The 22956-nt window shown below is 33.4% G+C and overlaps 1 protein-coding gene across 2 annotated transcripts in view; it reads right to left on the bottom strand.

Moving 5' to 3' along the window:
• LOC134857037 (5-hydroxytryptamine receptor 2A-like) overlaps window positions 1–22956 on the bottom strand; it is an 88829-nt gene that overhangs the window by 25829 nt on the left and 40044 nt on the right. For both annotated transcript variants that reach the window (XM_063873371.1, XM_063873370.1), the window contains exons 2-3: window positions 14749–15262; window positions 1850–2461 (exon numbers count right to left, since the gene is read on the bottom strand). In XM_063873371.1, coding sequence (XP_063729441.1) covers window positions 1850–2461; window positions 14749–15091 — 955 coding nt within the window. In that variant the 5' untranslated portion in view covers window positions 15092–15262. The remainder of the gene's footprint in view (window positions 1–1849; window positions 2462–14748; window positions 15263–22956) is intronic.

The raw sequence follows: 22956 nt of genomic DNA, 5'->3' as shown, positions 1-22956 counted from the left end.
GTAGTTACCATAGAGGCGTGATTATTAAGCAGATAGCTAAAATGCGTAAATTATCCTTTTGATTACGAGAATTAGGAATAGTTAAAGCGCATTTTAAATTTAAAGCCCTGAATGTTCCGACCGCCTTTTTAGGTCTATTGAGCATTTAAGTTCAATAAATATAATTTTAATTTTTTTTTGAAAAAATTAGAGATGTTTTGTAGAAACATCCCTCTACACGCCATATTAAGTACAAAATGGTAGATTTTAATCCTATTAGCAAATCAATTATGGCATATAAGCTTCCTTGAACCAATTTGGAACAATTTCTAAAACCGATTAAATCTCTGCTTACGCATCAATAGCGCAAAATATATTGCGCGTTAATTGTCCTAAATTGGCCAGAATTGCAATCTTTACACCCCCATAACTTTACAAAAAATAATCACAGGTGAAATATCATTTCAAATTTAAGCTCTGGACAACAATAGCTTTCGAATGATGTTTAAAAAAAGTTCCGTCAAAAATGACAAGTTAAAAAGCCAAAACTTGTCTGAAGTAGAAAAAAAACCACCCTGAGCGCAAATATTCCGTTACTTTCGTTACGAAAATCGGAACAATAATGTTAACTAGTAGCGTACACACGCCAAAAAAAAATTGGCTCATAAATACTCCCAAGTTGAATTGAGGCAAGCTATTTGATCTAATCGTGTGTTAGTGTATGCGGAACATAGCATTTTGTACTTTATACAGCGTATGGGGAGATGATTTGCACAACAAAATCTGAGACGAAATCTTATTTCAATTTGTTTTCTATGATGGGCATTTTTTTCCAAAAAAGTACTCCTTAAACGTTGAAGGGCACTCGAAATATGAGCGGTCTTTTCTCTACTTAACGTACAACTTTGTCCCACCCCCTTAAAAATTCAAATTGTTTTACCCGAATAGACATTCTACTTGACAGGCACTGAAGCCTTTGTGGTGATCAAGAAAGTTTCAAAACTGAAACACGCTTAGAATACTTGTAAGCACCAGCGGATTTAAGGGGGGCGGGGGACCCTTTGCACTAATTTAAGTTATCCATTTTTGGCTGGCGAACCCTAAAATTTTCTGAAGGCGCCTTTGGCCCCAATACATACTAAATTTTAGGGGAAAACGGGCGCCGAAAAACGCAATTCTTAGGTCAAAATTTTTCAAAAAGTGCTTAAAACGCCTTTTTTGGCCTTTTTATCAAAATGCTGCCTGCGCCGCTGAAAACTTAGTCAAAGTAGGGTCTTAATGGTGATGTATGAGAGCTTGGAAAATCAAATCGGTCGACCTAAAAACAGCCAATAAAATTTTTGATTTTTTCTTACTTTTTACCGCCCCTGCTTGTAGATTATTTTGCTTTCTTGAATTTCTTTCATTTTTGTCGTTTTTATCATCATTATGATTATGATTTTTTAATGAATATCATAATGATCAGGTGCGGATGTAAAATATTTGCGGAGGAAGAAGGGGGATACGGTCGGATTTATAAAAAAAAAGTTGAAAATTTTGTCGACCTTCTTTTAGATGGACCAAATTGATTTTCTGAGCATTCCCAAATCACAATAAAGACCCTATTTAAGCCAAATTTTCTATGCTGGCCATAGAAAAAAATTAGGGTCGGTCAGCCAAAATGGATGTCTTAAAATAGTACCAAAAATATTAAAATTTATTATGATCAATAAATTTTAATATTTTTAAATACTTTTTTATTTATTATGAATATTATGTTTACTTACTATTATTGTTATCATTTTGATTACATTATCATCATGGTTGTTTTTAATGTGATGATAATAATTATGATAACTTTTTTTAAATTAAATGTCTTAGTTTAACTTACAGACTCCCTGCAGACAGTATGTAACAAAGAAGGGACACCAGCTGATGAGGAAACACGTGAACACAACTCCCAACACCTTCATCGCTTTCTTCTGCGCACTCTGAAATGTCATTCTCTGCACAAAGCTCTTTGCCTCGCTCGAGTGGATCCCAGCCACGTTGCGTTTGGCATCGGCTCGTCGCGAAAACTCCGTGCTCCCGTAGAGTTCCATGATAGTGACAAAGTACAAGACCGCCATGATTGTCGCCGGCAGGAAAAACGACCCGGTTGCACTGTAAATTATAAACAGTTGACTCGTGTCGAAGTATCCGCACTCGCCCTTCTCCGAGAGAAAATTGTTCTCGGCTACTGTCGGCTTGTCCGGCGAAGAGTGAATCGTATTTCGGATCAGATATCCCGGAAAAGCTACCATAATCGAGAGTATCCAGACCAGGGATATTTTGAGGACTGTGGAGCATCGGGATCCCCCGTGTATTTTGTGTCGCAGAGGGTACTTGATGACGAGGAATCGATCGAGAGATATAATGGTCAGATGGAGAATTGAAGAGGTACAAAGAAGCACATCTACATGTAGATAGACGTTGCACACTAGATTTCCCATTGGCCATAGACCTAGTAAAAGTAGGCATGCATTTAATCAACCTTATTTTAAGTGTAGCAAGGTACAATTACATCCGAAAAAATATGAAAGTTGTGTTCCAAAAACATGTATTTGCCAAAGGGGGAGAGTGGAGAATGTAATAAAGGGTGGCATTGAACTCATATGTATTCTACATCAACAATTTAATATGCGCCAGCTTAAATTCAGCAAAGTTATCATTTGAGTAGATGAGTTTTTTTACATTTTACCAATTGCCGTTATACCATCCGTCTTGTTGTTTTTTTTTAAACTCCTACCTAGCAGTGGAACTAAGCTCGCATTACTTAAACATAACTAGCTAGTTCTATCTTCTGTAGAATTGTACAAGAAGTTCGTAAATCTGATGTTTGAATCTTATGATGTATAAACTCAATGGCAGAATGGAAGATAAACTTTTTTATCTCCAGCTGGTTAAAACTGAGCACGAAATCATCAATTATTGGAATTGCGCAATCCTGTAAGCTAAAAAGAGTTTATTTTCAACAATAACTGATGACAAAAGAGCGCATAAATAATCAAAGCTATAGCAAAAACTTTAAATGGAATTAAATGTGAATCTTTTGTTTTCTAGGATTTTAACAATGAAATCATTTATTGTACTGTTCTTTTTGTTCCGACTTTCGATACGAAAGTAACGGAATATTTGTGCTCAGGGTGGGTTTTTTTTCTTCAGACAAATTTCGACTTTTTAACTAGCCATTTTGACGGAATTTTTTGATATCATTCAAAAGGTATTGTTGTCCTGAGCTTAATTTTGAAAAGATATTTCACCTGTGATCTTTTTTCGTAAAGTTATTGGGGTTTAAAGATGGCCATTTTGGCCATTTTGGGACAATTAACGCGCGATATAATTCGCGCTATTAACGCATAAGCGGAGATTTAATCCGCCTTAGAAATCGTTCCAAATTGGTTGAAAGAAGCTTATTTGCCATAATTGATTTGTTACAAGGAGCGAAAACTATTGTTTTGTACTTTACATGGCGTGTGGGGGGATGATTTATTTTATTTAATTTAATTTTTCATGTTGCTTATGTTATTACTGCTCCATGTACCTTAAAACCAGTCAGAAAATTCAGGGTTTCGCCCTGATACGAGCAGTTTTGTTTGTTTTCAGCTTACTTCTTTCTGTTTACAACGACAAAAATCGATCAAATTTTGAAAAACTTTTTAAAATATTTGGAATGGGGACTTGAAAACGTTAACAGGCTCTAAAAAACAAACCAGACTGCTCGAATCAGGGCGAAACCCTGAATGTTCCGACTGCCTTTTAAGTTCTATTGAGCAGTAATAATATGAAAAATTTAAATGTTAAAAAAAACTAATTTTTTTTATTGAGATTTTTTGTAAAAATCATCCCCCCCGCACGCAATATTAAGTACAAAGTGATAAATTTCGCTACTATTAACGAATCAATCATGGCATATAAGCTTCTCTGAACCAATTTGGAACGATTTCTAAAAAGGATTAAATCTCCACTTACGCGTTAATAGCGCGAAATACATCGCGCGTTAATTGTCCCAAATCGGCCAAAATGGCAATATTTAAACCCCCATAGCTTTAGGAAAAATGATCACAGATGAAATTTTTTTTTCAAATTTAAGCTCAGGACAACAATAGATGTCGAATAATTTTTAAAAAAATCCGTCAAAAAAGGCTAGTTAAAAAGTCGAAGTTTGTCTGAAGAAAAAAACCACCCGAGCACAGATATTCCGTTACTTTCGTTACGAAAGTCGGAACAATAAAGAAATGTTTTTGGTTAAATGATCTTTTGCAGAAAATGTAACTGGCTGACATAGCTAATTCTCATGTCCTGAAATTAGGAGCTGAATTTTTGTTACGGCTAAAGGGTAAAAGGGCAAGGCCGCAGTTCGCAGAAAACGACAACTGGTCGAAAGCGACAACTGTTAATCTAACAGAAAGGCGGCAAATTTTAGGCAGCAACTTTTTACAACCACCAATAATTACTACTTTAAACTTGCTCCCTTTAGTCTGAACATGGGCGATAACGCCGATGAAAACTAGGCATTATCATAAGAAGTTTGCATCTTTGGGCTGACAAGCACACAACACGTATCAAACCAATTGTGGGTGACATAACAACTAAGATCTACTAACTGCTGCTTGCCGCGAGTTATCGCGTGGCGCGAAGCGTCGAAATAGTGAAAAATTGCTTTGAAGGAATTGTCGCCTCACAGAAGAAAAAGTACAGATTATGTGCTGGGCATTTTTTGATCAAATAAAATTCCAATTAAACCGGCTCAGAAAGAAGTGCAAATTCAATCGCGGCAAGAATTGGGTCTTGTTACTACGAAATTGGATGCGAGATATCAGTACTTTCATAAGAACTTTTCAAAATCAAAAAGCTGTCTTTTTATCCAAAAAGAAGACGCCCAATCTGATGCGAACCCTAATCTTGTTGCAATTATTGGATCAACTATACAATTCCCCCTTCCCCCAATCTATTTAGGGAAAGAAAATAAAACTTTTTCATAAGGTAACTTTAAGTATAGCCTAGATGCGTTCAAAATTGACCGCATTACGAAAGAAAAATATAAAAAGCAATTTTAAACGCGTTTGTTTGAAATGCATATTATATTTTATACAGAATTTTTTTAGACTTATATGCTTGGGGAGGGCATTCTACGGAAGGTGACTTAAAGGGGGGGGGGGGGAAGATTGCACGGTTGATCTCAATTTTTATACTCCCATATTAGGATCTTTATCAACGGTTAACGAGCATGTTTGAAAGCATGCCTTTAATTGAACACTACTGAGCCATATGGACTTATTCCGTTAATTATGGTCTTTTTACTTCTAATTGCTACCTCTTTTATCTTAATTATGAGACTGATCACCCTGATAAATTTTTTATGGGAAAAATTTAAATCAGCGTAGAAAATTAATTGAACAATGGCCCATTTTTTCCTGTTTATTTTCGGTATGAAAAATAAAAAATTTTTAAAAAAATGCCCAAAAATTTTGTTCGAGAACCTATAGGTCACAGAGCACATAAGGTATTATTTTTTTAATATATATCAGAGTTACGAAAATTTGCAGAATTTCTGTGGCTGATTTCATCATTTGAACCGTAGTCATTCATCTTTCATGGCTCGCTGCCTACGTAATACAATCACTAACGGACGGGCAAGTAAATCGACAACATGATTATAACGGTTTTTGTTTTCAGGACTTATTCAACTGATTTATTCTGATTGCAGACTACGTAAAAGATTTTAGACAGTCAGGTGCAAATATCACAAGTTTTCGGCTTTTTCCATAACAGCCTCCCAGGCTACTACTCCCGGGTTGACCAAAAATGCTAATCATACAATTTTCGTGCACCAAAATGAAATTTAAGTGCATGAAAAGTGTTTTTTTTTAACTTAACACTTTAATTTAAAAATTTTTTTGTTGTTTTTAACCGATCACAAGTATGATGAAAACTCTGGTTACTCAAAACTAGAGTCACCAAAGTTAAACGGTCTTGCAGATACATTGCGTTGGAAACTACTTGAATATCGATGTCGTACAGATAATTAACAAAATATAGTGAAAATAGCAAAAATCTAAATTTTGGCATACATTTTCATAAATGTAATTTTTTTCTAATTTCAACTTTAAGTTAATCATTCATTGCCCAAGGCATACAAAGTATGCAATATATGCAGAAGAAATAGGTTACTAGTAGGACAATTAGCTGCAAGAAATCAAAATACAGCCCGTCAAGCAATGGTTTTGTTATTGGGTTGGGGTTATAAATTGATAGGTTGCTGTATGTGAACGAGCCTTTTTGACGATTAGCAACGACGTTTATTTTGACTTCTTCATTTTTCAGCTATTCTGATACTTCTGATCTGTAATATCAAAGATCTGAAAAATTATTTTCTTATTTTCCGGAACATAATCTTGCCACTTTTCGAAAAACTTTGGTCGACCTCTTAATTTAGGTCGGCAAAATGGGATCTACTTAACAATCGCCCTCCCTTTGGTATCTACTTAAGAATTGCCACCCCTATTAATGAAAGCAGTAAATTAGCACTGAGCTTTCTATTGAGAATAATAATTTTGCTGCATTCTGATCGGTCGAAAATGCGTTATTGTAATCTATTTAACAATGCCCCCCTTTCTTAAAGGGGGGGGGGAGAAGGGGCAATTGTTAAGTAGATCCGAAAAATGATTTTCCGAACTAGCCGAAAACAACATTTATAAAAAAATTCAGCTCTTCAAGCTTTTTTTGAAAAAAAAACATCAAAAATGACGTTTTCAGTCATTTCTTGGGCAGTTTTGCCCAAAAAATTGCGCCATTTTGTTGCGCGCTTTTCTTTCAAAATTATTACGCAACGTATGAAAAATATTATTGCATTGCCTTCAAAAAACTTTATTGACATAATGTGAGATGAGTCGTAAATTCGAAAACAGTCTACCCCTATGCCCCTGACCAAAAATAGAATTTTTCGGTACGCGTTCTCCTTCCTGAATGTATCTTCCACTAAGAACACGAAACCTAACCATACTAAATCCCTAACTGACTTTGTCTAAGATAAACCTCTTGCGAATGAGGTAATGTTCGTTAATCATTTATTGCGCATTGCGAAGTATAATACACTTGTCTGGGTTTGGTAGAATTATACTAAAGTGAACTTTTAAATTGAAATAAAGAAACTGACAGTTCGGACTTAGTGTTGGTTTGAACAATAACAGTCCAGACAGACGAGGGGATTAGATAGCACCTGCTTAGACAGATCGGCAGATAAATTATGGATGGGAGGAACGGGATTAGGGAATGAAGCCGGGGAATCCAGTTTCTGCTACCTATCCACTAGTGCCGGCTACATGCGCGAATGCGAAAAATCAATTGGCAAAAATCATGTGAACGTTTTTGCGAAGAAAAATGGAAATTTAAGAACAAAAAATGAGAAAAAAATGTAGGGGTTGCATAGGAAGCTTCAAATATAGTCTTTTGGAATTACCCTAATAAATAGAACTGGGAGGAAATAGCAAATGTCACGGGGTGCAATTAATATATATTGGTGATTGAAAACCCATTTTTAAATGTCAGCAACATACAACATCAATAATCGATTGATGTGGAAACCTGAAACCTGATTCTGGTGGCTTTACCCTGATTGCAATTACTTTTAGAAAAAAAGGTAATGATTTTAATAAAAGGTATGAAAGATATCAAGAATCGTGCGCTTATGACTTTCATAAAAGGCATTTAAGAAGAATTTCAAAACTGCTTTCGGACATCAACTGAACCCTGACAAAAACGTGGCGAGACGGTGATATGTTCTAGTCTATCCAAACATCAAAAAACAACAAATTTGAAAAACCCCAGAATACAAACGGCGAGAATACTGACAACGAAAATTCGAAGTTTTTCTTGAGAAAGACTATATTTCCATCCTGAATGCACAACTACTAAGATGCCATCGTGGTTTTTTAAAAGACGAAAGTGATTGACTCGACAAAACTAAGGCCTTGACAGCTTTAAGGGAAACCTGGCTTCTCACATAAAGTTATCCTTGTGGTTTTAGACCTTGATGGCTATCAGCGTACAAAAAAGAAAAATAGGGTCTGGAAAAGGAAGGAACGTTGCTGTTTTTTTAATAAGAAAAGTTGACTAAATGTTACGACGAAACTTTGTAATAGTGCTTTAAAATAATATGAGTGGACAGACATTTTAAACAGCACATTTGCATAGTGTTTAGACCACCATCAGGAAATCAAATCAATTTTTTATTGATCGGATTCTTTGCCTCATGGTCAGGGGCGGATCTAGGATTTTCTCGAGGGGGGGGGGGGCGGATTTTCAAAAAATTTTCCAAAATTTTGACGAACTTTTTTTTTAGGTCAACCAAATTGATTTTTCGAGCTCTCCAAAGCTCTTTTTTGCCCCTATTTTGGTTAATTTTCTGCGCCGCAGGCAAATTTTTGAAAAAACAATCAAAAAAGCTGTTTTTGGGCACTTTTTGAAAAAATTTTACAAAAAAATCGCGTTTTTTTTTGGCGCGCGCTCCCCCTCAAAGTTAGCATATATTGGCGCCAAAGGCGCCTTTAGAAAAATTTTAGGGTCAGTTGGCCAAAAATGGATTTCTGAAAAAGTATCAAAGGGGGGACCCTTTGGGTCGGCAGGGGGTCGAATCCCTGAGGGAAAGAGGCGTCCGCCCCCCCCCCCCCCCTCCCCCTAAATCCGCCCCTGCTCATGGTCATGATTTATCTCAAACTAAGGAGACAATATTGCTTTTCTGGGGGGTCTCAAACATTTCTGGATTTCTGGGGATAATTTGGGGATGAAATTTTAAGAAATGCGTGATTATTTCATGTGATTATTTGATTCCTTCGTTTTAAGAGGATGGAGGTTTTGAGTAAACAACACACTCGTGAAACAGAAAACTTTTAGTTCGATACGCATTGATCGTGTAGTGTCAAATGATTTTCATGATGAATTCACATTCAAATGATCACTACGCGGTGTTGTATCACATAAATCAGTCTCAAATGAAAAGTCCTGGCAGTTTCTTAGGGGAAGGGACATCATGTAGTCTGCTTTTTTTTAACGTATAGGGTCTTCATTACAGAGCAAAAAGCAACAAACGTTTAGTAGCTATTAGACTGGTGCGATATATTAGACATTGATATTTTTGCAGCTTTTCTGTGCAAATAGGCCACAAAGCGATAAGCAATGGCGTTGCAACAGGGTGCTAGTCTTTTTCCAGTAAGCAACTTTGTGCACAAGATTTCGCTGATATTTCATCTTGCTTCATATTAATTTTGAAATCAATCAACCACCCAGCGCATCTGGCGTAGATGTTGCTCACCAACTTGAGACAACAAAGGCCCGTGATTGCAATCCGACCGCCTTACGAGGCCAAACTGTGCACTGGATAGGAGCACAATTTTGTGTCTGTATGTTCCTGGATTCCAGAGTCAAGTTTTTAAACATGTTCAAATTTTGTCGGAACGATCAAAGAAAAGTAAAGAACAAAAGAAGAACAAAGGGAGCGTCCTTGTAGCGGGATCCGCTTACAATGCACAAAATGCACAGTTTGGCCTCGTAATGCGCGACCAGTTTTTTTTTCAAATCAAAAACTATCTGCTTTTTCTGGCTATCGTTAGTCTGTTTCTTAATCGGTTTGGTTCCCGTAGCACAAACAAAAACATTCGACTTTTTCTTTTTACTCGATTGCTTTTTCTAAAATCCTATTGGTAGAGGTAATTGTGTTACAAGATTTCTTCAATTTTTTTAAAAATTGTAAATGAAAACTTTTTCAAAGAAAAGAAAGACCTTGTCAATTTTTTTAAATATTCGTTTGGTCCGTAGATTTTTGTGCACTGATTTATTACCTATGCAATGTTTTTGCTTCAAATTAGCAAGCGTTATCATTTCAGAACGTAGACTTATTTTTGTAAACAATATGACAGAAAAAGTCTTTGTTTCATTTTCTCAAAATTACACTTTTGTGAACCAACAAACAAATTTCAGCTTGTTTGATTTTCAATCCGTTTTTCAAGTTGATTTCAATCATATCAACTCTGGTTCGGCATACTAACATGATTGTTTTTTTTCTCACTAGGCTTGAATTTTTTTCAGTTCATACTTTGTCGGCTTATGAGCATCATTTTGCATCAGTGAATGAACGAAACAAATTCCTTAGCCATGTGAGGTTTTCAATATAAATTGTTTAGTAAAGTTTTTAACACCTCTTTGTTTTATCTATTTTTTGCTGCGTTCTTACAGTTTAAGTTTCAATCATCTATTTAGATCTCAAATTTTGTCGATTTGAAAATCGCTTCATTTCTATGCACATTTTCTCCCGTTTTTTTTTGGTTATCATGTAGTTCAAACATGAAGGTATAAACTTTTTGGTAGATATAGCTTTTTACGACATTTTAAAGTTTTTTAGCGGTTTTCATCTTCAATTTTTGGTCTGCTAATTTGTCAAGTTATGTTTGTGTTGTAGCGCAAAAAATGTGAAGCACCAGTTTGCGTCTGTGTAAATTTTTGAAACATGAAGGGTTACAAAAAAGACAGCAAACTACTAGAAAAATGAAAATTAAAAAAAAATGAAAAAAGCTATAGGCTTGAACAACAATTTATGAAGCTTTTTTTAAAATTGTTTTCAACTTTGCTTGTTTTTTCTCGAAGAACCAATTTTAAAAAAAAACGGTTGTATATCAATTAGAAAAATAGACAAACCCCGATTGTTTGCAAGACCTGATTTAAACGAGTATGCTCAAAAAGTCTTGAGAAAACTATGCGCTAAATGCTAAACTGATAACTGAACTTGAGTTTTGGCTGAAAATTTTTTTTTTGTTTTTGGCGATGCTACTCAACTGCACAAGCAATAATATGTACCTTTGAAAACTTTGTCATTGCATTACTTAAAGAAATTAGTGTCCACAAGTCTCGGGTGTATTAAGAAATTTAGTGTTACAATTAACTAAACTTTACTATCCAAGCTAAATAAACGCGCTGGTTTAAAAAAACTCGGATTCGTAAGATGAGTAGCTAATCAGGTTGCTATCATTAAATAATCGTGCTTCTTGATAAACCTAACCCTTAGTGATGGCCTTGCAATGGCTAAGAGTATAGTGAGAACTGTCGAAATTGATGACTAAATTTTACTATCTAAGCTAGAATAGTGCAAGTACCAAGAAATAGTCATGTTTTTACAGTCCAATCTAAGGGAGCGAAAACAAAAAAATGATCAAGTGAGAAGAGTCGCTGTAAAATATTTTTAAAGTACTGAGTACCTAAAGGATCCGTAAAAAATCACAGCTGACAAAAACTTCAATGACATGTATAATAGGGGGTACTACTATCTGAACCAACGGGAGTAGTGATTTCTAAGCAACAAGTTTCAATAGAGACGCTAATTTTGTTAAAATTTGGCGCAAAGATGATAGTATATCAACCTTGACAGGGCAAAATTTTCTAAAATTGGAAGAAGTTAAAAAGTTAATGAATTAAAACTTAGAAATGGCGAGTCTTCCCGAAACCTGGCAGTTTTAGTTGTCAATAACTCCTCATTAAATCCAAAATAAGTGCAGACGCTCTTGATTCGCTGAGTTTTTTTACATAGTTAGATTTATTTCCCCAAAAATTATTCGACAAAAAAAAATTTCAATGAGAAATCACCACTGATTTTAAGACACTTTAATCAGTTAACTTGTCTAAAATAACTGGCGCATGGAGGTTTAAACTTTTAGCTTCAAGCTGGTTATATCCAACTGCTTATAACAATTGGTCAGCGTTAAATGGCTCAATTTTTTTGGCAAAAATTATTATCCGCCTAAGTTGAATAAATTGACAAAACGTCATCTGATCACGTAATAACAAAAATTGCAATTTTGTTTCTGATCATTTCGAGCAACATTATTAATGAAAATTCAAAAATTTTATTTAAAAATTGAATCAGTGATAAAACGCACCGCTATTAGGTATTTTTATCTATGTTTCGATTCTTGTTATAATTCCGACCACATCACTGAAAATTTTAGGGAAATATGCTTTTTTTTGCTCAGTTTGGAATTTTCTAAACAAAAATTGCAAATGGTTATTGAAATTGTTCTAAAGAAAGCCCGCAAATGGTAAAATGTGGTATTCCAATGATAATTTTTTGTTTGTATTTTACATTTATAAAGAAGGAAAATTTTTGTCTTTGTTAGATTGAATTCTGGGAAAAACAGCAAACTAGTTTTTCCCTGAAAAAAAAATATCTGATGCATTTTTAAATATATAGAACACTTATTAAAACTGATCGAGTCTAGCGTTATTTTTGGGACAGGAGAAACCATCTAAAATGTTCTGAAAACTCTAATGGAAAGAGAAAGCAGGATCACATAGCGCAAATCTAAGTATCATATAAAAATTTCTTCAGATTCCAAAAAGTTGTACCCAATTATTGTTTCAGTGTCAAAAGAGAGCCAAAATTCTGAATTTTCAAACCAGTTTACTTCTAAGCGTAAGTGTCTAATTTTTCCTAAAAATTCGCTGATTGTTAATTGTAGTATCATATCCAAGCCTTTGATCGTAATCCGGGTACTGAAAGTTTCGAGTTTTTCAGTTACGAGCATTTTGTGCTATTTGTATAGCAACCTAATGACCTTGTTACTATATCAAATATTTCCCAGAATTGCTCCATTGAACAATTGCTCCCGTACCTAGTAAATGTTCTAATTCAGATGCGAAATAATCTTTTTCAGATCTGAATTTCAGATCTGAAAAGTTAATGATTCTGACACAATTGTTGCTATTTTTGATATAATTTTGTATTTGATTGCTTTTTCTAGCTACTAGCAGGTACTCAGCAAAGTCTCAAATGGGAGACTGCCAAAATATGTTTCCCCCAGCAAGAGGTAAGCATTAGAAACGCATAAGTAGCGCATGACAATCTAAAATTTGACAAGTGTTCTAACATATTTTGAGAACTACTTAACACAGTTAAACAAAAAACTTAGTTAAAAAAACTGTTTGTTAAGTTATTCGGAAGTTTTTTTTACCACTAGTTTATCTAAATATAATTGTGTATTATAGAAACATCCAAAAAAAACTCAATCGTTTGCTCGAAATGCATAACTTATAATTTAATAAAGTGTTTATCAGATCTAATTCCAGGTCTGAAATTTTGTTTTTCCAGGTTATTTCAGATCTGAAATTTTCTATTTTAGATCAAAATTTCATATCTAAATTTTGTAAATTCTAATCAAAATCTGAAATAAAGAACTTCAGATCTGAGAACCAACTTATGTAAGAAATAAAAAATTTCAGATTTTGCACAGAAATACTCCTGAGTACGGGCTCTCAGGGTTTCGACCCACTCATAAACTAAAGGGTTTCATTTTAAGTATTATTTTACATCTTTTTTTTGGCCGATCAAACTTAAAACCTCGCTGTTTTTTTTTCAAATGTTGTCTCGCTGTCTGAGCAACTCGCTGTATTTTCGAAACCTTGCGTTTGGTCAAAATAAGGTTTTTACAGTTTTCTGGAACTGCTCGGAAAATCAATTTGGTCGAAAAAAAATGATCGACTAAATGTTCATTTTTTAAAGTAAATTCCGCCCTTCTCAAAAAAATCCTGAAACCGCCCCTGTTCAAAGTCTTTGGCAAAAAAAGCAATTTCAGAAAATTTTTTTCAAAACTTAGGAATTTGGCAATAAAAAAACATTCTGAAAAAGAATTAATATAACATGCAGGTTCTTTTTCTGCATTTGAAACATAGCTTAGAGCCAAAAAATCATGAAAAACAAAAAAAATAAAAGGAACTGATTCGCACTATTTTTTCGTTAGTTTTTGCCCCTTAACTAATTTTTTGTTTAACTCTTGTGTTTAAACTTTCAATTGCTGGTCTTCAAAAAGCTCAAAATACTTCAGTACTTCAAAATGCTTCCTGAAATTGATCTGAACAGCTTGTTGCTTTATAAAAAAAATAGATCATAGTTTTTTGGCCATCATTAGTTGAATCAACTATGGTGTACCACAATGTTCAACACGAGATAAGAGATACTATAAACACAGACATAACAAAAACAATTTTTCGCAGCGAAAATTAACTTACTACAAGGGCAAAAAGAAAATCGAATAAAAATAGGTTTTTGCAATTGAATAAAGATATTCTTTTTTGAAGCGTTAACAATTTCCAATGGTTTTTCGGACTTGTTTTTCATAAAATAATAGACGTCTGTATTTGTGAAAACAAACATTTTTTAAGTATGTTATCGTAAACTTCCAACCCTTTGTTATAACTTTTTTCCGGTCATCTTATTTTGATTTTTAGACAACAGCTAAAAACTATTTTTTTTTGCGTTAGTTCTCAATTTTTTTTTCTTTTTTTAAAACATTTTTAGGATATTTAAGTTTTTTGCGGTCCTTTTTGAGTATATGATCTAGTTTAAAAAAGTAGGCGAGTAGATTTTGCTCATGAAGATACCACCCGACAGGCTGATACCTTGTAGTACGGCGGTTAGATTTTGTTGATGGAGATGCCATTCGACAGGTTGATGCTTTTGTGTGGTAATTTCCCAGGCCGAGCTAAATTTTAAACGTACAATTGTATAGAAAATATCTATACAGAAAGTATCGATATGTTTTGGGTCCAATCAATTGATTTTTTATCTTCTATGAAAGCACTATAAAAACCCTATTCTCCATCCACTCATGACATAATAATTTTGATGCATGCAATTACTTATTGACACATATGTTAATATTGATCCAAAATAACATTGATACATCTTTGGAACAGATGCGATCTTACCGCTGTTATAGGCGACCACGATAGCAAAGGGCATGACTAGAACAGCCACACCCATGTCAGTCATTGCCAACGACACTAGGAAGAAGTTAGTGATGTTCTGCAGTCGCTTGTCGAAGATGACTGCCAAACATACCATCAGGTTGCCCAACATCGTGCACAGAATCACAAAGCCCAGCAGCAAGTAACACCACCCACACTCGCGAGTGGTTCTCATTGGTTCAAACGCATCCTCGCCCTCTGATTGGTTAAGACTGAGATCCGACGAAGGCAAATCATTACTGCTGTTTAAGGAAACTTTGTTCGAAGTAACCATTTGCTCTTGCAAAATTGTAACTATGGACATTTTGATTCTGAAGATCTGGATCTGGATGTCAATGAATGAGAAATAAGCCGGCGTTCGATTTTAAGTATTTTCAAGTTGTCTTTTGATCGCAATGTTGGAGACTGAGTAAATATATTTTTGCCGCGAGCGTCATCAATAATTCACAGAGCACAGGGTCCACAACACTCTTCACTAAAATAAAATTAAATAAAAAAGAACTTCTAAAAATAGTTGATACAATTAAACTGATCTAATATCAAAGAAAAGTCTATTGAATTAAAGTCTATAGTACAAATCCTAATAGACAAGCATTTAATTTTAATTTCAACTAATTCCACGCAAATGAAAAGCTTTTTTGAGCTCAGGATTTTAAAGAAGTGATTAAATGAAAACTGAGACGAAATAAAAAACAATTATTTTGACATGCGTTCAACGAAGGCAAAAAAACGAGAGTAGGTAATTTTTCTGTTGTGAATTCAGCGTAAGCTATGTGGGTAAGAGGTAACATTCATTTCCACAAATGAGAAAAAGCTATTTTTCCATTTGCAGTTCTGATTAGAGGCCGTTCAAGCGATTTGATTTGACGGGCCGTGGAGAGGAAACTGTTTATCTGTAATACAATCAAACCATACAACCAGTTAAATTAGTTATTTTTCACCTTATGACCGGTGTTGAACAAGCGGTGTGTGAGTAACCGCAGATATTGGTCGTTGTCAAAAAGGGGAAAATGGTTACAAGAAAGCAGGCTGAAGTTGACCGCTTTTTGAGTCGAAATGAATAATAAGCACTTGTTTTAATTGAAAAATAACTATAATGACGGGTGCAAAGTCGGCGCCAGATATATATTCGATTCTATTTTCCTCAACAAATTGAGAGTTAGCTGGTGCAAAGAGTGGACCACCCTGGTTCCAAACTTTTTCTACTTTTAAAAATATTATTTTAGACTAAGAGGGTCACAAAAATAAGTTAACATTACTATAAAAGGCCTCATAAATTAATGCAAATAAGAAAAATTTTTTAAACATGTATGCAAAACTAAAGAAATGGCGCTCAAAATTTGAAAACAGAAACGGAACCTAAAAAACTGAAAAAAATGGAACCCAAAACTTTAAACTTTTTTTAAACTATTGAACAACCTAAACATATCCGAATCTTCTTAACTCAGAGCTTCACGAACATTTGCGGTTCTTCTTATTAAATAATATCATCTCAACTTTATAAAGAAGAAAAAATTTAAATGTTGAGCTACAAATGGGTTGTTCGGCCCTTCAAAGAAAATATAGACTTTTTTTTCTTTAGACATAAACTTTCAACTAGCTCTTTTGAAAACTTTCCTTGCCATCTGAAAATAATTCACCAGCAATTTTTTTGAAGCTATGGGGTTTTGAAACATTTTAGTAGGAATGGAATATTAGAAGAGCGCAAACAATCTAATTTCTGCTGAAGCATAGCGTGAGCGGAAGGTACATCCAATCTTTTTTGAAATAGGTCCAATATGAAGTTCCATAACTTGCATAAAATTGCATGCAGTTACGCGAAATATAACCCTTGAAGAGACCCGCACTGACAAAATTGGATTTAGATCAATTTTAGTATGAAAGAAGTATGCAGATTAAATTGAAACTGATTTAAGTTGTAGAAAAAGTAAGTTAATCAAAAAGAAACATTCAATCGATTTTAAATTGAATCATTTCGATCTTAAATCTGGCCTGAATGAAATCGATCTAAATCGATTTTGAATCGATTTAAATCATTTTTTTAAATTTTTTTTTCTTCAAATTTTTGAAAAAAATTGAAAAGTTTTGTTATGTGTCGTTACAGATACCAAAATTGACTGAATTGCTTGAAAAATAGGACCAACAACCCCCCCCCCCCCCCTATTCACACCATCCCTAAATCCCCCCTTGATGCGACGAGTGATGGCTGCTCTTCAATTTTGACTTTTATAGACTACCCCTTCAGAAATTCCCCCGTTTACCAAAAGACTCCTTCTTTGGTACTATTTTTTGGATCGGCCCAAGAAAAAAAATCTATGGCGCCTTTGGTGCCAATCATTGTATATTAAATTTGTATATGCTACTTTTTATACCAAATTTTTGAGGTTTAATATATACTGATTTTTAACTATTGTTCTTGAAGTGTCAAATTTCTTCCAATTTTGAAACAAAAACTCATCTTTTAGTAATTTTTTGCCAAAGTTCTACTCACCCGTCATCTGTTTCAATAACTCAAAACTTAATCGTTTAAATGAATGGCACCTGAGAATGAAATGCCACTCAAATGATTATAACAACATGTACAAATATTTTGAACCTTTCAAAACTTAAGAATGATTTTTGAGTCGATCTGACTATCGTTCTTCTCATTGAAGTTAAGTGTCAATTAAATCTTTTAATCGTTTTCAGATAATATTTTTGATAGCAAAAAATCTGATTTATAATGATGATTTTCTAGATTTTCGTTGCATATTTTTGAGCTCAAATTTTGATTTTTAGCGACCTTTTCTCTATTTAATACATTGATTTTTGCCCATTAACTGATTTACATTGATAGTTTTTTTAATAACTTGATAGCATATTTTTGAGCTCAAAATCTGGTTTAAATTAATATTTTTTATTTATTTCTTGAATTCTAAAAGATCTGGCACGTGTGTTTTTATTTAAAAAATCAAGAATAAAGTATTTCAATTAGTTTTGTAAATATCATGTTTTCTTGCCTTGTTAGCAAAAAAATCGATTTTTGTGTGTCGGAAAATCCATCCAAATCGATTTAAATCGATTTTTTAGACACTTAAATTGGTCCAAAGTTTTGAAGAAAGATCAATTTAAATCGATTTAAAATGGATTTAAGTGATATTTTGATGGATTTAAGTGAGATTCGGATGGATTTTAGTGAGCCGGAAAATCCATCGAAATCGATTTAAATGGATTTTTAGACACTTAAATTGATTTAAAATTTTCAAAAAGATCGAATTAAATTGATTTAAAATCTTTTTAAGTTCGTAAAATGTACATTGTTAATCGATTTGGATCAATTTAAAATTGATTTAAAATCAATTTAAATTGATCCAAAACCATTTTTGTCAGTACGGGACGCAAAATAAAAAGACATTTAAAGACGCAATACATAACAGAACACAATTAAGAAAGGGGAATGATTTGATTTCTCCCTAGAAATTAAATCAATTTTTTAATAATCTATATCAGACCAAGTGGAGGGCAGTTGGATTATTCAGTAGCCTTGTACTGCAATAAGTCTTTTAGAGTGTTGCTTTTTAAAAATGGGCCACACGTTTTTTTTGACAATTTAGATTTGATATCAAATTGTTTTGGCCCATGTGATCGATAGGCACCTATAAAACACAATAAATAAAAAAATAACCAGAGTAGTTTTCTTTCCCTTAAGCCAATTTGGGGGAGATCGTTCTCAATTTCAAACTTTTTTTGCAGGAGCATAAATTAGGCTGAATTCGTTGGCCGTTTCTAGGGGTCAGAATGCCGTAGGCAGGAATTAGGTTGAGTAATAAAGTCCATTTACCTTAGGAATTAGTCCTGCTCAAAATGGATTCTGAAATATATTGATGCTTTGAACTCGACTCAAAAAGTTATTTCAACTGCAACCCTACTTTGTGAAGCTATGCGGTTTTAACAATTGCCTATAGGAACTATCAAAGAGAGTTAAAATCCTATCTATGCATATGTTTACAGTCATAGTGTAGCGTAAGCGGCGAACTACCTGTTCGCTTTTCGCTCTTCCATATGCTAATTCAATGAAAAGTTACACAAAGAGGCGCAAAATATCGAGAGACTGAAAAAGGTGCATAAAGACTCGAAGTATAACGTAATTGCCCGCACCGGAGTTCCATGGATAATAATTGGTTATATTGAATTCTCGTGGTCTGTCTCAATAAATTTCGATGATAATCGATTATAATATTTTTGAAAGAAAATGGAACTTGTTTTCGAGGCAAAATATTCCATTATAATCAGTTTTAATCGATTCTAATGGGTTTTTTTGAGAGGTTGGTCATGAAATATACAACTTTTTTTTTCAAAGTTATCGCATTTCCTGTTTAGTGCAGTTGCTACGTATTAGGTTTTTAGGCTTCATAAAGTGTTGCATTTCACTTTTCAATCTTTATAATGTGGTCTTATATACCCCGTTTACCCCTTCCCTGTTTACCCCCCCCCCCCCCTGTTTTTCTCTTTTCTCCCTGTTTACACCCCCCCCGCCGTTTTCCTCCCCGTTTACCCCCCCCCCCCACCCCCCGTTTAAAAATGTATAGATTATAATCCGTTATAATCAATTATAATGGATTTTAAATGGATTACAATCCATTACAATGGATTTTAAATGGATTATAATCCATTATATTGGATTTTAATGGATTATGATTTTACGAAAATAATCGATCATAATGACAATACAATCGATTACGTGGTCTAAATTTGCAACAATAATGGATTTTAATGACAACAATTTAGACACTATTTTTCCATTATAATCGATTTTTATCCATGGAACTCCGGTGCGGGTGAAGATGCGCGTGGGAAAATGTTTAGATTTTTATTTGAAAGTTTTTTATTTTGGAAGGCAGTGGGGTTATTCATGAGTCTGGTTCTGCCATGAGTCTAGCAAGGAAACTTAAATTGAGCTATAACTTTTTTAACAATCGAATTTGATATCAAAACTTTTTGGGGCATGTGAACAATCAGGCGCCAAAAAAAATAATAAACGACGAAAAAATAAAATCAACTAAATGAGTTTACTTTCCTATGTGTCATTTTGGGGGAGATTTTTTTGATGTTCCAATGTTTTTATAAAGAGCCTAAATTAGGCGATACTTGTTGGTCATTAACAGATTTTTACAATAACAAAGCTAGGTTTACATTTTAACTATATTCGAACGAGAAACTTATTTTGTTTTATTTCTATTAAATACAAACTTTGAATAGTACTTTTCAAAAAAAGATTGTTTTCATCTGAATGATTTCTAGCTACGAATAACTGGTTTCAGCCCCGTTTCCATTCTTGATTTTGCTTGCCATGTATATACGCAAACATCATAAAAAATGTACATTTTTGACGGTTTTGATCTTTAAGCATAGTACGCCACTTAACTTTCTAGTCGTATGAATTTCCTCTTTTGTCTAATCTTAAAAACATAATTATTTAAAAGCTTATTTTAGAAAAAGATGATGTTTGTTACCCAATAGCAGAAAAACTCTATACAGTTTGAAATCAATGTTCTTAAAAGTCTTATTTTCAAAAAAGACTGAATAGTTGTTCCCAGGGTAAACTTTTTTCGAGAAAAATTACCGCAAATTAAATTTTTTAATTTGAAAATATTGATATTTGGAGTTCACAGTAAGAAAAAATTTCACCCGTGTCTGTGACTACCAATTTAGGATAGCTAATGGGCGTTGAGTATCAAGCTTTTATTAACTTGCAGGGAAAGCGGCGAAACAATCCAGCTCAAAAATCACTCCAATTTGAATTGAAGCTACTTTTTTTTCCAAACAAGACAGTACTAGATGAAAGTTGCGTAACTTTGCAAATCATAAAAATTTGAATAATTTTTTGGTTGTTATTATTTTGGAAATATTTTTACTTCTTCAAAAACGAGGGTTTAAAGGACCATCATAACGTTTGCGGATGAACTTTGATTTTCACAGAAATTTCAAATTTTTTGATGCGCCAATCTTATTTACGAAATTATTCAGTAATTTAACAGAAAGTTTTTTTTTTGCTTGTTAACAATAACAGAAAAAGCTATACATTGATCGATTTCTGCGATCAGATTAAGCAATAGATTACCATAGGTATCTTGTTTTTGTACTTTTTGCTGTAACTTTTTACAGTAATTAATCCTAAAAATAAAAATTAGAGAAAAACCGCACAAATTTTGAAGTTTTTGGGCTCAAGATTTGGTTTAACATGGTGGTTGATCCTATTGGTATAAAATATTGACTCTGTTCGACTCTTGAATTGACCGTGGTGACTCATATATTGTGCATAAAGATCGTCAACTGGTCAACTCATTTACCAATCTTTAATCAACAAAAATTTTGTGTCGAAGACCAAACGTTGGAACAATCGGCCTTACGTTTGATAAATTATTCAGCCATTTCAACCCGGGAAACTTTTTTATATGTGTTTTGTTCTCAATAGTCTTCCAAAGTTTTTACTAAAATTTTTTTTCTTCAATTGTAAAAATAGTCAATTCTTGACATGTAGTTCCAGATTAAGAGTGCACATTTTATGTACAGTTTCTCAATCACATGGTGATTGAAATTTCAGAGTTTTCAGTTTTTTGGGTTTTGCTTAATTGAATTGTGCCTTGGTGAAGTATTAAAATTTTCTCAGTCAAGATTAGTTACTAGCATTAAAGGTGTCTAGTAAGCAATTTTTCTGGTGACACTATCATAATAACTAATTGTTTACTTAAATAGATTCAACCAGATTTTCCCAAACTCAGTTGAGACTAAAGAAGCCAGGAACATGCATTACGAGGCCAAACTTTGCACTGAATAGGCGCACAACTTGTTTCTATTTGTTCCTGGATTCCTGAGACAAGTCTTTAAACATATTCCAAAATGTAAGTGGTGCCAATATACAAAATTTCCGTGGAATTCCGCGTAGAAATATCTTCGGCGTAAATTTTCTCTTTACACTAGTTTTGTTGCGATTACCGCAACGAGCCATTATAGATAGTTGTTCCGGAATTCGCAAGTGTAAGCAGATTCCGCAAATGTAAGTGGATTCCACAAATGTAATTGAATTCCGCAAATGTATGCAGATTCCATCTACTTTTGCAGATTTCGCTTACAGTTTGTGGATTCCAGTTACAATTTCCGCAAAGTTTGTTTGAGCAATACATTGTTTGAGCTATTTGTTGGTGGAATCCAAAAAGCATAGAATATTAAAGAACAATAGCTCTGTTGCTTATTAGGTGCTCAATTCTGATTTTGGCCTGATGCTGAATTCGCTTAAAATTCACAAAAAGCACAATTTAGATCGTGACTAAGACATAACATCAAAATTTACATAAAAATTATGGGCTTACTATAATCTTTTTGTTTTTTTGTTACTATTGGTTCCAGCAAATGGCTGAAGTTAAAACTTTAGAAACCCGTTTTGACTAACTACTCAACTAAAAAACTTTGAGTAAGATTTTTAGAGTTGCGGTCATAATTAATTTTTTGAAGGGTAAATTAGCCAAAATTTGAAATTATAGAATAGTTGTTCAAAATCAAAATCTTGGTGGAAGTATTTGTAATTATTATCATTGAATTTATTGATTTTGACAACCAAACTACTGAAAATAATTTTAAATTACTAAAAATAATTTTAAATTACTTTCAATTCACTGTCAGTTTTGAATGCTTCATGAATTGACATTGAAGCAATTACGCCATAAAATTTCTCAGTTTTGTTTTATATAAGTAGTCTAGTTAGCATTTAGCAAAGCTATAAGTTTTGTTTAGATTTTCAGTAAAACGGGAATCTGCAGTGAAAATCGGACCCGCATCCAGTTATACTAAATTTAAAAAAAAAACGTAATACAATCAACTATTAATCGGCTATAAGTAGAGATACGTATATCTATATATATATATATATATATATATATATATATATATATACATATATAAATATTTATATATTGACTATGAATTTTGTGTTTGAATTATTAAATAATTGATTATAATCTCCTGTTTGAAAACAAATTATGAGCAATCATAATTAATTTTAATCAGTTATAATAGATTATCAACTCATTTATTTTTCGATACATTTATAGCTGATTGTAATAAATTATAATCTATTAATTTTTTTCCAATTTCTAACTTAATTGCTGTGCACAAAAGTCCATTTTAATTGGT

This window comes from Symsagittifera roscoffensis, chromosome 1 (assembly GCF_963678635.1).
Source record: "Symsagittifera roscoffensis chromosome 1, txSymRosc1.1, whole genome shotgun sequence".
In the NCBI taxonomy this organism is placed as follows: domain Eukaryota; kingdom Metazoa; phylum Xenacoelomorpha; order Acoela; family Convolutidae; genus Symsagittifera; species Symsagittifera roscoffensis.
This window is presented reverse-complemented; position numbering and strand designations above follow the sequence as displayed.